The 16,385-nt window shown below is 42.1% G+C and overlaps 1 protein-coding gene across 4 annotated transcripts in view; it reads left to right on the plus strand.

The window, feature by feature from the left end:
- Positions 1 to 16,385, plus strand: part of LOC309331261 (uncharacterized protein) — a 140,911-nt gene that overhangs the window by 29,498 nt on the left and 95,028 nt on the right. For all 4 annotated transcript variants that reach the window (XM_081843380.1, XM_081843381.1, XM_081843379.1 and 1 more), the window contains exon 2: positions 12,064 to 12,177. In XM_081843380.1, coding sequence (XP_081699506.1) covers positions 12,064 to 12,177 — 114 coding nt within the window. The remainder of the gene's footprint in view (positions 1 to 12,063; positions 12,178 to 16,385) is intronic.

Consider the following 16,385-nt stretch of genomic DNA (forward strand, 5'->3'; position numbering starts at 1 on the left):
GTGTGTGGCGCTATTTTGTTTTGGGTTCCATCATTTTTATTTTTTCATTCTGCTTAAAGCTGGAAGTGGCCTAGGTCTCTCTGGAGCACTGAAACCGGGTGTCCCTGATCATTGTTCTTGCTGGCCAGGGCTGGGAGCAGCACACAGGCACTCAAAGGCTTGGCCAGTATTCCTTTGTAAAACGGACCACACACACACACACACACACGCGCGCACACACACACACACACACACACACACACACACAGGAAGCATGCCCCAGAACCTTTTGTGATTTGCAGTGTTTCTGAAATGCAGAAAATTCGAAAAGCGCCATAAACAGTAGAGTCTGCAGCAAAATAAGCACTCCAGCATAAGTTTGCGATGAGATAACATTCTTTTTATTGCTAAAAGAGATATAGCATAAAATAAATATCTACAGGAAAATATAACAGTTTTATACTTTTCATTTATTCCCCCTATTTATATTTAACCCTATGTTGTAAGCATCCCAGGGTGGGATACAGAAGCTTTCAGTTAAAAACAACAACAGAATATGCATAAGAAAATAAATATACACAACGCCCCCTGCTTCCAGTTAAAAAAAGCCAGTCACAGGATTGGAACCATTCGTTAGCCATATTGCTAGTGAGACTGGCATGGTTTCCATTTTAATATGATTTTGACATCTCCGCCAGATAGGGGGTTTTTCTTTTTCACATTCCAGTATCACAGAAGAGAAGTACTGTCTGTATTTCATTCTCAGCTTTGGGTTTTCGGTGTCTGTAACACTTTCTGGGTCATTTACAAATTTTGGCTTGGAAGTGTTTATTTCACTCATTTTTCCAAAAATATTTTTCACCCAGAACCAGAGTTCCACTTAACAGCTGGGAAGCTGCAGCAAGAAACCCAATATAGATGGCCATTCCAGCACGTTGTTCTGTGGGAATCGGAGGCACTCCCAAAACCTCAGGAAGCGGAATTCCTTCGTTCGTTAATATAGAATGAAGATTCCATGAAATGGAAATCAGTGCACAAGTACCCGCTGCCAACTCCATCCTTGCTCCAATTGAAAAGAAGCTATCGATGAAATTCTTGTCTTTTCCCGGCTCAAAGATGTTGCATAGAGCAAAGGCCATCCAAAGAACGGTCACCGCATTGGCCACTGAGGCCATTGGCATCAAGTCCTGGGCCACAATGATTTCATCTGGCAGGGACTCCTCATCACTGAATGGTATACATATCATGTTAGTTTTCTTCATAGTAACTCTTCTTACAGAACAGGCACCCCAGATGCCAATGCCCACAATGCCCTGCTGGTTGCTGCCCATGATTTTGTCCACTTGCCACACTCTCCAGTCAAGGTTGGCAGATGTGGAGCAGATGCTCATTAGGCAGCCCAGGACAGCCAGGAGAAAGGCAGCGAGTTGCACGCAGGACACCCTGCAGAAGAGGCGGACTGGGAAGGACCCACCATGCGTCTGGGGTGGAAGATCCGCTTTAGCGCTGGGAAGGCTGGCGATAGAAGGCATGCTGGAGAAAAAGACAGACAAAAGATATCCGTAGGCACCTGGGGTGGCACGCATACTCTGTGCCCAGGGGCGGGCCAGCCGCCTGTGGGGTTGGGTTGAGCCGGGTTGAACCGGATTTACCCCGGGAGGTGCATTCTTCCATTGTCTCCTGAGACAGTTGGGTGTCGACAACAATGCAACTGAAAACAGAACAGCAGTCTTTGGAACCACTGGTAGACTAAAGGAGTCAGAATTATCAGTTAGCATACTTCCTAGTAGCTGGAAGCTGAAGATCAGCCCCTAAATACTTTTAAAAACAGGGCACAGCCCGCATCCTTGTGAATGTCTTCTGTGTGCTGTGCAATCTGTATAAACTGGTAAAATATTAATACATGACATGACTGAATGGCATACACAGAAAAAGCAGAAGAGGGGGCACCCCCCACTTATAGTTAATGAACTCTGAATAAAAAAGGTTATTCCTGCTCTTAAGTCTCCACACATGAAGTTAGAGGCACAAGCAGGTCTGCTTCTAAAGTTGTTGCCATCTGTTATGATACAGTTCAACCCCCACCCCCACTTAAAATCTGGGGGGAAGTTGGGAAGAATCAACAGCACATAGCAGTTAGCTGATGGTGCACTAGACACAATCTCCTTCCCTGTTTAATACCTGTAACTTCTTCAATGAGAGCCAGCACCTCCTCCCTGCTTTCCAAGATCTGTTTTGTCACATATAACCACAATTGGCCATCATTTTTCTGGCTTGGGTGTCACGGTTCTCGGCTAACTTGATTGTAATGAATTTGCAGTCACATCTCTCTTCAATGGGTTCATTTCTTAGAAATTCATCTTTCTAATTTCCTCCATTCTGAAGCACCGCTGAGTTATGAAGAGTTTAAGTGTCCATCAATTAATGTCAAAACACAATGAAATACCCACCAAACTACATTTGACATCCACTAGAATACCAAATGAATTTACTAATGGCCTGCTCCTCTGCTATGAGAATCTTAGGAATTTGTGGAGATGGGGAAAGAGGCTCTTTTTACAAAATGTGAATTGGTCAATTATTAGGGCTCTTCAGTCCTTCTGAGAACTAGCATGATGATTTGTTTGAACTATCAGCAGTCCACAGGACCAAAAGGGATTTTTGTTCTGGATTTCCTGGTGAGGTCTGTTTTGTTCTTAAGGAGCTAACCTAAGTAACCATTAAGTGTTTCCTATTTGGCAGTTAGTTTTTAACCTCTCATTGCTCCCAGAGCCTTGCTTGTGTGGTGGGCTTATTCTGTTTAATTGTTTTAAAATTTATATCCAAACTTTCTGGCATCCATGGAGTTGTATCGTCTTAAGTTCCACTCAGAATAGTCCCAATGAAATCAACTGAGATGGAACTACACTGAGTAGGATTTGCATTTAATACAAACCAAAGTCTTCAAGGCAACTTACAAGCCAATCAGCAGTGAAATCCACATAAGTTTAAATTTAACAGTTTAAGAAAACAAACAGTCTGAAAGCAGACCGCTTCATTAGCAAGAGCATTAAATAGGAACAAATACTGCATTGTCATTTGCCAAAAGTATAAAAAGGGATGAAGAATCCTTTTCAGTCTGAAGGCCATAGTCTATTCTAGGCAGCCTTCAGAGACTATATTCCAGTAGCTGGAACTTTTGCCTTTGTAGGGTAGGCTAGATTCTACGCAAACTCACACACTCCATCTAGGGAAGCAAGAGGCATTATCAGAGTTCAAGGACACAGTCTGGTCCACTCAAGCACAGCTGAGAAAATGTGGTCTGAGAAGAATATGGAGGGTCACTTAAAGACACTTGAAGATAGAGCCTGTATGCTAGTATTTATATGCTAATGCAAGAAGCCTTTGAGCCAAGATGGGTGAACAGGAGTGCTTGGTTTTTAGAAAATAGCCTTTATATAGTGGGCATAACAGAAACCTGGTGGAACAGAGAACCAATAAAAGGTAAAAAGGTAAAGGACCCCTGGATGGTTAAGTCCAGTCGAGTACAACTATGGGGTGTGGTGCTCATCTCCACTTTCAGGCCAAGAGAGCCAGCTTTCTGGGTCCTGTGGCCAGCATGACTAAACCACTTCTGGTGCAGCCGAACACTGTGATGGAAACCAGAGCGCATAGAAAAGCTTCTTACCTTCCTGCCACAGCTGTACCTATTTCTCTTCTTGTGCTGCTGTTCTCATTGGGGGGCAGTATTTCAATTTGAGCAGGAAAATGAGAGTACCCCTAAACATTTTTTAAAGAAAAAAAGCACTGCCTGGTTGTAATAACAGGTGACTTCAGCTACACTCAACATAGTGTGCATAAACAATGCATATACAAGGGGAAAGTGTACATATACATAGAAATAGATGCATTAATAAAAACAGCATTCAAAAATGCATTATATTAAGGAAGTTTTTTTGCAAAAATTGTGTATGTATGACAAAAATTTGTACATTAGGACAGTAAAATGCTGAAGGATTTTTTAAACAAAAAACATAAATTGCTACAAAAATGTGGAGAATTTAAGATTTGGAAAAAAAATTAAAAACAGAGGAACTGAAATTGATAGATATCTACTCAGAAATAAATCTTATGGGATTCAATAAGACTTACTCCCAGGCAAGTGGTGTTAAAACTGCAATATTCACCCAAGCCTTGGTAATTATTGTCATTCATGTATAAATCATTCACCTGGAATGGTCAGGTGAATGGCTACATTTTCTTTGTGAGTATAAGAAATACTGTATATTCTACTAGCTAGAGAGCTAAAAATGAAAATGACAATTTAAATAACCCAAATATTTTCTGGAACATAAAGAAATATTTTCAATAATGCCATACTTCCCTTTGTTATGCAAGTATCCATATTTCATTTCTTGTTTGTCCCCGCTAGATGGCACTTACATACCACAACAGCCCAAATGGGTGATGTGAGCGGTCAGCAGGGGACAGCAGCAGGACATAAATCTAAGTGAAATGCTGGGGAAATGTTCTGACTAACTTTATGAAGGAAAGAGAATGGAAGCTTGCCATTATTACAGTGCCTCTGGAACAGAAAGATGGTTTTAAGGCAAGGCGGGGGGGGGGGGGACGGACCCTGCTCTTATATATGTCACAAAATGAGCATCTTTCTCTTCAGCTCAAATAATTGTTTCATGATGTCTCTCAGAACCTGCATTGGTAAAATAGGGGACAATTCAGGACAAAATGCACCGAGGAATAAGGGCCCCAAAATGGGCCATAAACTTAACTATAAAAAAGTAAATGAAGCTGTGCTTTATGAGAGCAGTGAGTCATATGTGGACCTTGGGAAAGATGGAGCTTTCATCAGAGTTGTCTGTTCAGTACAGCTTGGTAGAGATTGGGTTGGCTTTCCGAAGGAGCAGGCATGATCTGAAAGCAAATCTGAAATGAAATTCAAATGAGCCTAAAACCTGGATAGCATAGAATGAGGGCTCCCTGTGGATATTCCTACAATTTGTATCTAAATCTGAGTGCACCTAAATCTGAGTTATGGGGGACTACCACTGCTAACATCTCAGCAAAGGAACATTGATATAAGGAATCAGGCAGTCTTTCATTTCATTGAATCATAGAATCATAGAATCATAGAATCATAGAGTTGGAAGAGACCACAAGGGCCATCGAGTCCAACCCCCTGCCAAGCATGACGAGGATGGAGGCTAGTGAGGGGGCTAGCTCCAACTGGAGCACAGGGGGACAGAATCAGTCTATTTCCAGTCTGTCTCACTTTCACATGTGTTCAACCATCAGTCCATTCTGCCCCATTTTTGTGTATGAATTTTTCAAAATACCTTCTGTTGTTTTTGTACTGTTTTAAAAACTGTTTTATCATATACATTGAGATACATAAGAATAAGAATATCAAAACAGAGAGAAGGTTGCATTTCAGCTGCGTGCATTTTCTACCAGTTGCTTTTAAGTACTGCTTTTAACTATTTTGTAGCTGCTTTTAACAATGAAAATTCTGAGGTTTTCTGTCTCTGTCTCTCACACACAGCTGTTGCAGCCTTTATCTTTCAAAGGCAGCACGATCTAAATTAAATAACATCTAAGGCAATAGAAAACACTCAGGTGTAATAGTCAATTTTGATTACTTTGGGCTCTGACTCAAAAGCATAGCGCCTTTCATACTTGTTTCTCCACACATTCACTCTCTATATGGAGGAGGGAGTAGAGATGAGTCATCCTCTAGTGTGGAGAAAGAAGTCTGAAAAGAGGCACTCATATGCTTATGCTGTCGGCATGCGTGTGTCTGATGTGACTGGGAAGCTCTGCTGGGCAGGGCTGTCAACTGGGCAGAGCATGTCTATGCTCACATGACTCTATGTGCATGTGCCCTCATGCAGACTTTCCTCTCTGCTTCAAAAGGCCTACTCATTCCCACCACATATGATAAAAAGTGCCTTCTTTTTCCTTGCATTTTCAACATATATTTGAACTGGTCTTATACATTCTTGCTATCTGTACTGGTGTTATGTACCATCTATACATCATTTTCATATAGTTCTCTTTCAGTAAAGAACAATCTGTAAATTTTAAATTAGTTTTCCACAATCTTTCCCAAACTTCAAACATTACATTGTGACCTGTTTCTTGTGCCCATTTAATCATGACTGATTTCACCTCTTCAACTTTTGTTTCCCATTCTAGCAGAATACTATATGCACCCTTCAGCAACTTTACCTTCCCTTCCACTTTCTTTTGAAACCTAGATGTCGTGTAACTGAACCCTTTCTTATTGTCTTCTTTGTATATCTCATGTAATTGCCAATAGTGTAACCAACTCTGAAAGTGGTCTTTTATTTCCTCATAATCTCTTAATTTCCATTTTCCTTCATAGTCTTTTAACAAATCCGCATATGTAAGCCATTTTACTTTTTTACCAAGTGGGAGAAAATACGATTGTTGAAATAATTTGTTATGTTAAAATTGTTAATAAAAATGATTATATATAAAAAAGGCCTACTCATTAAGCATCCATTTCATTGCTATCATGCCGTCTCAGGAAGGAGATGCTGTGGGGCAGATAGTAATGGGTAGCTGGATGTGTATGAAGCATGCCTTGTCCTGCACCTGCTAAGGTAGCCTTCTGGTTTCATCTGTCTTAGAGGAGGATGCTGGGATGCCAGTGCTGAAGCAAGATTCAGCTGCCAGCATGTCTGGTTTCCGTGTTCAGAACTTGGTTGGGATTCCCATCTTGTCCTTTGCCACAGGCAGCAAAATGGCTTGGGCCCACCCTGAATGTCAGGTGCTGCAGCCAATGGTGTGTTTGGAGTGTGGGTGGGCACAACCCTCCTCCTTGGTTCGAGTGAATCCATGGATGAGGGATATTTGAAAGGGGTTTATGATAAATCCTAAGGCTCAGCAGGGAGGTGGAACCAATCTGTTTGTTTATTTATCCTATTTATGTACCAAATAAATATAAGTTCTCTGGGGGGCTTCCAATAAAAACTTAAACAACTAAATACAATACAAAACCATTGAAACCGATACAGCACAAAGTCTAATCCAGCAGAAAGCAGGCATCAGAAAATGAAGACAGGACAGCAGAATTAAATGCAGCACCAAACAGTAAGAATATAAGTGAAATCAAGGAAAGGCTTGAAGACTGAAAATGAAATTCTGCCGTTCGCAGCAGTGGGGTATGGAAGGAGCAGGCCCCCAAAAGAAGTGGCCCGCCAGGTAGCAAAACATTTGGGACATAGTGCTGTCAAGACCCGGTGCTGAAAGGGCTAAGGAGGTCGGAGATGACTGCGCCTTGCAATTTCCCCCCTCCTTATCTTGCATAAAGTTTTTCCTAGTTCCTGCCCACTTTTTTTTTAAGCGTGTAACTAGACCCATGATCACCAGGGATGCACTGGCGGAGGAGGGCGGGTGCAGGGGGTGCGGTGCGCACTGGATGTCAGCTGTGAGGCCAGGTGACATCGCTGCGCCGCCACCACCACCACCACCACCCTGCTTGCTGAGTGGGCAGTGGGCCGCTAGGGATGATGCGGCTGCGGGCAGCTAGCAGTGCCCCTCCCATGCTCGCCACACAGGCGGCAGGAAGCTAAGGACACTCGCTGCATGGGCTGGCAGCTAGCCCTTCTCCTGCGGGATGGCTAGCCCTGCCCCCACACCACTCTGGGTGCCGGGGCAGGTAACTCTACCCCTGCAGGGATGTAGCAGCAGTGATTTATTATAAAAACTTCACCTCTGTCCCTCAACCCCTCTTTTCCTACTTTCTCTTTGAGACTGTGTAAAATGCCAGTAGGGGTCTGTGGGGGTTCTGACTTGCTCCAATAACCATTATCCTAGTAGTTCTTTGATTTTGTTTCATGTTTGTCTGGGGACTCAGCTGTACAGCTGCAAATAAAACGTTTTGAGTGTGTTGTAAGGTGCAATCTACAAATGTGACACTAGATGGCGACAGTGAGCTATGGCAATTTCAACGTTTTTTTATTATTTTTTTAAAAAAGCATTTTCACAGCGTTTTTTATGTGTGTGTAGATTCCACCTGAGTCATGGGACCCTTTATAGTAAATGTGACTTTGTTGTTGTTTAGTCGTTTAGTCACGTCCGACTCTTCCTGACCCCCTGGACCAGAGCACGCCAGGCACTCCTGTCTTCCACTGCCTCCCGCAGTTTGGTCAAACTCATGTTGGTCGCTTCGAGAACAGTGTCCAACCATCTCGTCCTCTGTCGTCCCCTTCTTCTTGTGCCCTCCATTTTCCCCAACATTAGGGTCTTTTCCAGGGAGTCTTCTCTTCTCATAAGGTGGCCAAAGTCTTGGAGCCTCAGCTTCAGGATCTGTCCTTCCAGTGAGCACTCAGGGCTGATTTCCTTAAGAATGGATAGGTCTGATCTTCTTGTAGTCCATGGGACTCTCAAGAGTCTCCTCCAGCGCCAGAATTCAAAAGCATCAATTCTTTGGCGATCAGCCTTCTTTATGGTCCAGCTCTCATTCCATACATCACTACTGGGAAAACCATGGCTTTAACTATACGGACCTTTGCTGGCAAGGTGATGTCTCTGCTTGTGACTAGTCCAAATAAAGTTCTATGTGTTTTTTAGTTTCTTGTATGGTTTCTTGAGTGCAAGTCCAGCTTCTAAATCCTTGTGCCCAGACCAGTGGCCAGTTGGTAGATCTGTTTGGACTGGGCTAGTTGATAAGGAAGCTTGTTTAATTGACTTACCTTTTATACCCTTATCTTGACAAGTTCTACTTGAGAAATTGACACATAACTTTAAGGTGAAAGGGGGCCAGAGTAGAATGATTTGTGTTTTGCAGTATAGAATGGCTTTACTGTTTTTACAAACCTGATATTTCTTCACCTGTGTGTTTTATAGACAGGGAAAGAAAAATATTAAAGTTGAAGATGATGCTCTTAGTATGGATAGTCCACAGCAGTTCACCAGTAACGTCTTCTTTAATTTTGTAATCATTTATGTTCTTTATAATTTATATTTTCCTGTATGCTTGTCTTATTTCTAGTGTTTCTGCAAATAATTTTTTGTTATATGTGTGAAACTCAATCAAATGTATTTTAAAAATGAGGGGCCTGCTGGGAAGGGTAGAACCTCCGTGTTAGCAGGTAGGTCATAGTTTCTTACAGAGAGGTAGTGTGGGAGAAGCAAGCAGGGAGAGACAGCAGGGGGAAGGCACAGTGCAAATATACCAACAGGAGCACCGGAATGGTTCTGCCAATGTGTTTGCACGGCACCAACCTCCTCTCCCTTTATCCTCTCCCTCCCTGCAAGCAGCAGTGGCCCACTTACCAGAAAGATAACATAGCAGTCAGAGGCAGTAATGCTTCTGAATACCAGTTGCTAGAAACCACAGGATGGGAGAGTGTTTTTGAGCTTGGTTCATGTTTGAGGGTTTCCACAAGCATCTGGTTGTCCAATGTGAGAACAGGATGCTGGACCAGGTGGGACACTGGCGTGATCCCGAAGACTCTTCTGATATTTTGGTTCTGCCTTCAACAATTTTTAAATAATGTTGAAGAATATTAAATCTGGATCCACAGTTGCACCCAAAATTCTCCTTCATATCTGCAAGTGAAATTGGGAAAGGGGGAAATTCCATTTGATATTCTCCAGGTGGATTGTTGAAATTCTCCCATAGTTGAGTAGGAACTCAAAAATGAAAAATTGGCATTCCTATGCAAGGGGGAGTGGTTGCATCCATTCTGGTCTCTTTGCCTATGGATATAAACACTGGGTTTAAAAAATCCCATGGAAATAAGCCCCTGCCAGGCAGCTTTGAAATAGTGATCAAACAGATGATCAAAGGTTGGAATGGTCTCTTCTTAAAAGCAGTCAAGCAGCCCTTTGAAATTTATGTAAAATGTTGTACTACAGTAGGGGTTCCACCACCCTTATTCCTAGGAAGAGGCCTCTAAAAGTTCATTTGAAGTAGCTAATTCAAACAGTCCATAGAATAATTTATTAAAGAATACCTGGATATCATAAAAATAAGAAATCATTTCACTGTCAGTTTTAAGAAGGCAGTAGAAACATAGGAATCTGCACTAAACTAGAACCTATTGTCCAACCTGTGCAGCAGCACTTTCAAGGGCTTCAGACAGGATATTCCAGTCCTGACTGGACATGTTGAGGATTGAACCTTGGGCATTCCGCTTGCAAATCAGAAGCTCTGCAATCAAACAATGTGGCACTTCTGCACTGGGAATGTTTTGGAACAATGCTGCACAACAGAGAATGTGGTGTCCTTATGATATATGATTCTATTTACTATCCTCTGTGTCTCTCTGTTCTAGCCTGGTATCCCCAGCTCACATGGAGTTCTGCCCCTCCTTCTCCTTCTTGGTGCCAAGGACCTCCCCCTAGTCTACGTCATTCAGACTTGAAATCCTAAACCTGGCCTTTGCCTCTGCCCACTAGTGCCCCACAAAGAAGGAGCCCCACTCCACCTTGCCTGGCAGTCTTGTCCTCTGATGGTTTCCATCACTGCCCTTTGTCCCCTGCTAATGCCCACCCAGCTAGCTTTGTTGAGCTGGCTTGGCTCATTAGCATAACTGGAGGGAGGGTAGGGATGGAGGTTCTGTGTTTGGTAAAGTTTAGGGAAACCTTGATTAATTCAAACTTTTACTAAATCATAATACATTAATGGGGAAGCTAGACACCCACCCACCCAACTCATGGGTAAAGGTAAAGGGATCCCTGACTGTTAGGTCCAGTCGTGGACGACTCTGGGGTTGCAGTGCTTTTCTAGTTTTACTGGCCAAGGGAACCGGCATACAGCTTCCGGGTCATGTGGCCAGCATGACTAAGCCAATTTCTGGCGAACCAGAGCAGCACAAGGAAATGCCGTTTACTTTCCCACCAGAGCGGTACCTATTTATCTACTTGCACCTGATGTGCTTTTGAACTGCTAGGTTGGCAGGAGCAGGAACCGAACAACGGGAGCTCACCCCGTTGCGGGGATTTGAACTGCCAACCTTCTGATCGGAAAGTCCTAGGCTCTGTGGTTTAACCCACAGCGCCACCCACCCACCCACCACCCATCTCATAGCAATATGTTAATCAATCAGTGCATTTCTCAAGAAACTCTCCTGGCACTTTATAAATATAGTACTGCTACTGTGCATTCCACAGGGAATTAAATAACAGAGCATCAATGCTTTATCAAATGAATGGTCTAACCTAGAGATATGCTACCAGTGGCCTTTCAGATATTGTTGTCTGACAACTCCCACCATCTCTGATTATTGGCAATGCCATCTTGAGCTACTCGGAGCTCTGAAAGGCCACTGGTTAAATTTAACTCATTACTAGCAACTGCTCAAACAGAGGTTGTCCAACACAGGAATAACCAATCTGGAGTCACAATTCATGACTGGATGATCACCAATATGGCACACTGCAATTGGGGGGGGGACCCCTCAATGTCAGATTTGTAAGAGGACTGGTGAGTCACAATTATTTTATACACACCTTAAAACTGGTAAGAACATGCTCTCATGTGGCTAGTGTATCCTCTCAGGCAGAATGCAGTTTAGTGCAAATGTATGTTGATTTCTGAATGTTGCCACATTCCAGAAACTCCACAATTGGCCTTTCAATTTTTAAACAACTGTTGCGTCAAAAGGATGAGAGGGATTATCCTTAGTACTGACATCAGGTTTCTAGTGTCCCAGGGTTTATTTAAGAAACAAAACAAGGCTATATTTGGAAGATATTTATAAACACCTGAATGGCTCCAATTTTATGATCACAGAATAAAACCAAATGTAACTGTGTAAAGCAATGCTTTTCATTCTCCTGCCCACATTCCCTTTAATGTGAATTTGTTAGGCTACGACAGCAAAATACACCTATTGAAAAGTACTCACTTGGGGGGAAAACACATTGGGAGCTAGAACCACGAAAAAAATACAGAGAAATAAAAGCTGCCATCACAGCTTTTATTTGGTCTGGGCATTCCCACTTGTGATTTTTGCCTTGGATTTTGCTTAGGGAAAGACCTCTGAAGCCCTGTTTTCCCATTCATTGTTCCTATAATCAATAGTCTGCCTTTTGTGTTGTCTCTACCTTCAGCTCCGCTCACTCATTGCAGAGAGTCAGAGAATCAGAAAACCAGAGAATCAGACAATCATTCGACATATACAAAAGGATCCAGGACCCTTGCAATACACACATTTGGACCACACAGTATATCTTTGGATCACAATTTTTACATGACTGACTGCTAAACCAGGAAAAGTAAACTGGAAGTGTACTGCTGTACCTCTCCCACTGTTCTCCAAGTTCTGTGCAAAATATCCCTGCATATGGGAGCTCATGTAAGGCCAACATTCTTTGCTCCCTATTTTTGGGGTGCCTTCTTTTGTTTGCGTGTGTCACCATTTTTATGTGGCTGCATTTATTATCACTGTGGGGTTCAAAATCCAGAAGTGGCCCATGCCTCCAAAGGCCCTGAAAGTGTCTGGAATGGAGATGCCAGAATGAATGGAGAAGACTCACACCAACTGCACTTCTCCAAGCCAAGAGTTGAACAGTTGACTTGGAGCTCATCATGTAACTCATCATAACAACATGGACTAGATGAAGACAACTTCATCTATGCCTATTGTTATGAGTTTCGGGAACATAGACTGTATGCCAAGACCCTTCTAATCCCTGGATGCAGCAGCTGTTAAAATATAGCTTCCAGAAGAGGTGACTGCCTGGATGATGGGCCATTGAAGGGAACAAAGGAAGTGGATCTGTGTGAGGTGGCAAATGCGTGCTCCTCCCCCTCAACTGGCTGGTATATAAGACAAAGGAGAGAGTTGACTGATGTGAGCCAGAGGAAAAAGCAGCAAAAAGGCAGAGAGAGAGAGAGAGAGAGAGAAAGCACCATGCCTAATATCTGCTGGAATCCAAGGCTATGGCTATAGGAGAAACAAGACCTTCTTGGGATGTTAACGTTCTGAACCCCTCCATCGTAGGCTCAGGTTGTATATACAGTGGTACCTCGGGTTAAGAACTTAATTCGTTCTGGAGGTCCGTTCTTAACCTGAAACTATTCTTAACCTGAAGCACCACTTTAGCTAATGGGGCCTCCTGCTGCTGCCGCGCCGCCGGAGCACGATTTCTGTTCTCATCCTGAAGCAAAGTTCTTAACCTGAGGTACTATTTCTGGGTTAGCAGAGTCTGTAACCTGAAGCGTCTGTAACCTGAAGGGCATGTAACCCGAGGTACCACTGTAAGTGTAAATAAACCATATATCATAAAGACAGCACAGTCTGTGCTGTGCTGTGCCTCATTCCTAAAGGAAACATGAATCCTGAGTAAGCACCTGGAATCCCTGGAATCTCACCCTGCTCAGAGATTGAGGTGGCGTGAGACACTATTTAACATAAGAACATATGAACAGTCTGCTGAATAAAGCCAATGGCTCATCTTAGTCCAACTTCCTGCTCTCAGATTGGCAAACCAGATGCCTATGGGACCTGAACACAACAATACTCTACCATCTATTCTAGCTCCAAGTTCCACATTTCATTCATTAATTGTGCATCAAATAGAATTCAGGGCAGCATCCATGGGGTTCACAGGTGGTTTCCCATCCAGGCATTGATCAGATTTCCTTAGGGTCATCAAGGCTGCTGCACCATGTACTGCCAAGCCTTGCCCTGTGACAATTGCTTTCGCATCACGTATTATCAGAAGGAAGTTGCAGAATCTGGCATGTCTTTTCTTTTTTTATTATCTTCTAAAATATTATGTAACCTTGTCTTGCCAAGAATCATAGAACTGTAGAGTTGGAAGGGACCGCAAGGGTCATACAGTCCAGCCCCCTGCAATGTTGGAATCTCAACTAAAGCATACATATAAACTCTTCTTAAATCAGTTCACAACAAACTGATGCAAGAAGACAGAGAGATCTCCTTATTTGGAACAAAGATTAGTATTCCTTTTATTGCACACATCATATCGTTGTTAGCAATGAGGGCTTTTATGCTCATGGTGAGACCAGTCAGGTCATAATGGGTTATAAATTGTAGGTGAATCAAGTGTTCCTTCTGCAGACTATGGTACATGTTCAGTCCCATTAAGAATAATGACGCGAATAACCATAAGCTATTAATTTTGATGAACTCTCTTACACACACACACACACACACACACACACATTTTATTGCCTCACCTTAAGAACAGCAAATGCAGACACCATATTAGAAGCTATGTGGAGCTTTTATCACTTACTCCCTAGTTATGAAAAACTGGAGTGTGCAGTTAGAGTTTGCTTAACAGGCTGATCTTCAAAACCCTCCAAAGAAATTTATTTTGTTAATCGGTGCTAGAGAAAAGCATACATGGCCTGGTCTGAGATCACACAATACAGACAGTTTGCTGAACTTAGGCAGGTCTGGGTTTGGCTAGTGTCTAGATGGGACACAAGCTTGGACTCCATGATGGAAGAAAGGTTGGATGTAAATTTACTAAATAAATTAATATAGTCTGCTAGAGTGTGGCTGTATTACAGTCATATCTCAGGTTGAATGCGCTTCGGGTTGAGCGCGTTCGAGTTGCGCTCCGTGGCAACCCGGAAGTAACGGAGCACATTACTTCCAGGTTTCGCCGCTTGTGCATGCGCAGACGCTCAAAATGACGTCACACACATGCGCAGAAGCAGCGAAAAGTGACACGCACGTGCACAGACGTGCCATTGCTAGTTACGTTTGCTTCTAGATGCGAACGGGGCTCCGGAATGGATATCTATCTATCTATCTATCTATCTATCTATCTATCTATCTTCTATCTATCATCTATCTATCTATCTATCTATCTATCTATCTATCTATCATCTATCTATCTTATATCTGTAATTTTCAAATTTACAAACAATCATCAAACAAATATTTTTTCCAACATAGATTCCCATGGACTTCCCTCCTCCCCTTTGTGGGTCCTTATGTTACCCCCCCCCACCTCTTCTCTGTTAATCCAATTCTATTAAATCTCCATTACAACCATAGTCCAACATTTAAATGCAAGTGTCATTCCAATCCTACTAATAATTGTAGTTGTTTACAGTGATTTTTAAGGTAAATTATATATTTTCCCCATTATTTCCCCCCCCCCAATTCCCAATTCTTCCAATCAGTTTTGCCATTTCTGCATAGACCATCAATTTCATCTGCCATTCTTCACTGGTAGAGACTGTGCCTTCTTTCCATCTCTGGGATAATAGTATTCAGGCAGCAGTGGCCACATATATAAAAAGTCTCTTCTGGTCCCTTGGAATTTTGGTACCTACAATTCCTAGAAGAAAAGCTTCCGGTTTTTCAGAAAAGGTTATTTTAATCATGTTTTTCACTTCATTATATATTATCTCCCAAAATTATTTTACTACTTTACAGCTCCACCACATGTGGTAGAAGGTGCCTTCTTTTTCCTTACATTTCCAGCATGTATTTGACCTTGCTTTATACATTTTAGCTAATTTGCTAGGGGTTAAATACCAGCGATACACCATTTTCATATAATTTTCTTTCAAAGCATAACATGCTGTAAACTTTAAATCCCAGTTCCATAACCTCTCCCATGCTGCTAGTTGTATATTATATCCAAAATCCCTCGCCCAGTGTATCATAACTGATTTGACCTGTTCGTCTTTCGTATGCCATTCTAATAATAGTTTATACGTTATTGAAAGTAATTTAGTCTTATTTTCTAATAGTTCTTTCCCCAATTTAGAGGTTTTGTTAGAGAAACCTTTCTTTTTGTCCATCTTAAATATATAATTATGTTGATGGTGTTGTAACCAATCAGTTAGTAATCCTCTTATATCTTCAAACCTCTTTAATTTCAACTCATGATCTACTCCCATTAATAGTTCTTTATAAGATGCCAGTCATTTCTCTTTTTGTTGTCGTTTTTTTTTTTTTAGAGATATCACCTCCAATGGGAAAAGCCACCATAGTATTTTTTTGTTGTAATGAATTCTTATATTTTTCCTGTACTACGTAGATCGTTTTCCTTATTACCTGGTTTAGGAAAGCTCTATGTACTTTAATGTTCTGGTAACACAGATATGCAGGCCAGCCATATCGAAGCACAATGCCACTCTAAATGAAGGCAGAGAACTCACAAAGGAGACAGAATTTGCAGTGGCATAATTCTATCATAATGTGTTTGCCCTCCATCTCTCCCAAGTAAAGTGTGATATAAACCTTGTCCATCAACACATGACTCCTTTAGGATTTATGTGCCTAAGCCTGAGTGGGTATGGAATTTCCTGAAAATCTTCATTGAGCTTATTCACATGAAACTTTCCCAATTTCTGACATGTGCCTTGATCTTGATGATCTCGATGAGTTATTTTCCCCCACACTTTGCTATAAGTAAGAACACTTTCCATCTCCGCCATA

This window comes from Podarcis erhardii (assembly GCF_964252035.2).
Source record: "Podarcis erhardii genome assembly, chromosome: 16".
In the NCBI taxonomy this organism is placed as follows: domain Eukaryota; kingdom Metazoa; phylum Chordata; class Lepidosauria; order Squamata; family Lacertidae; genus Podarcis; species Podarcis erhardii.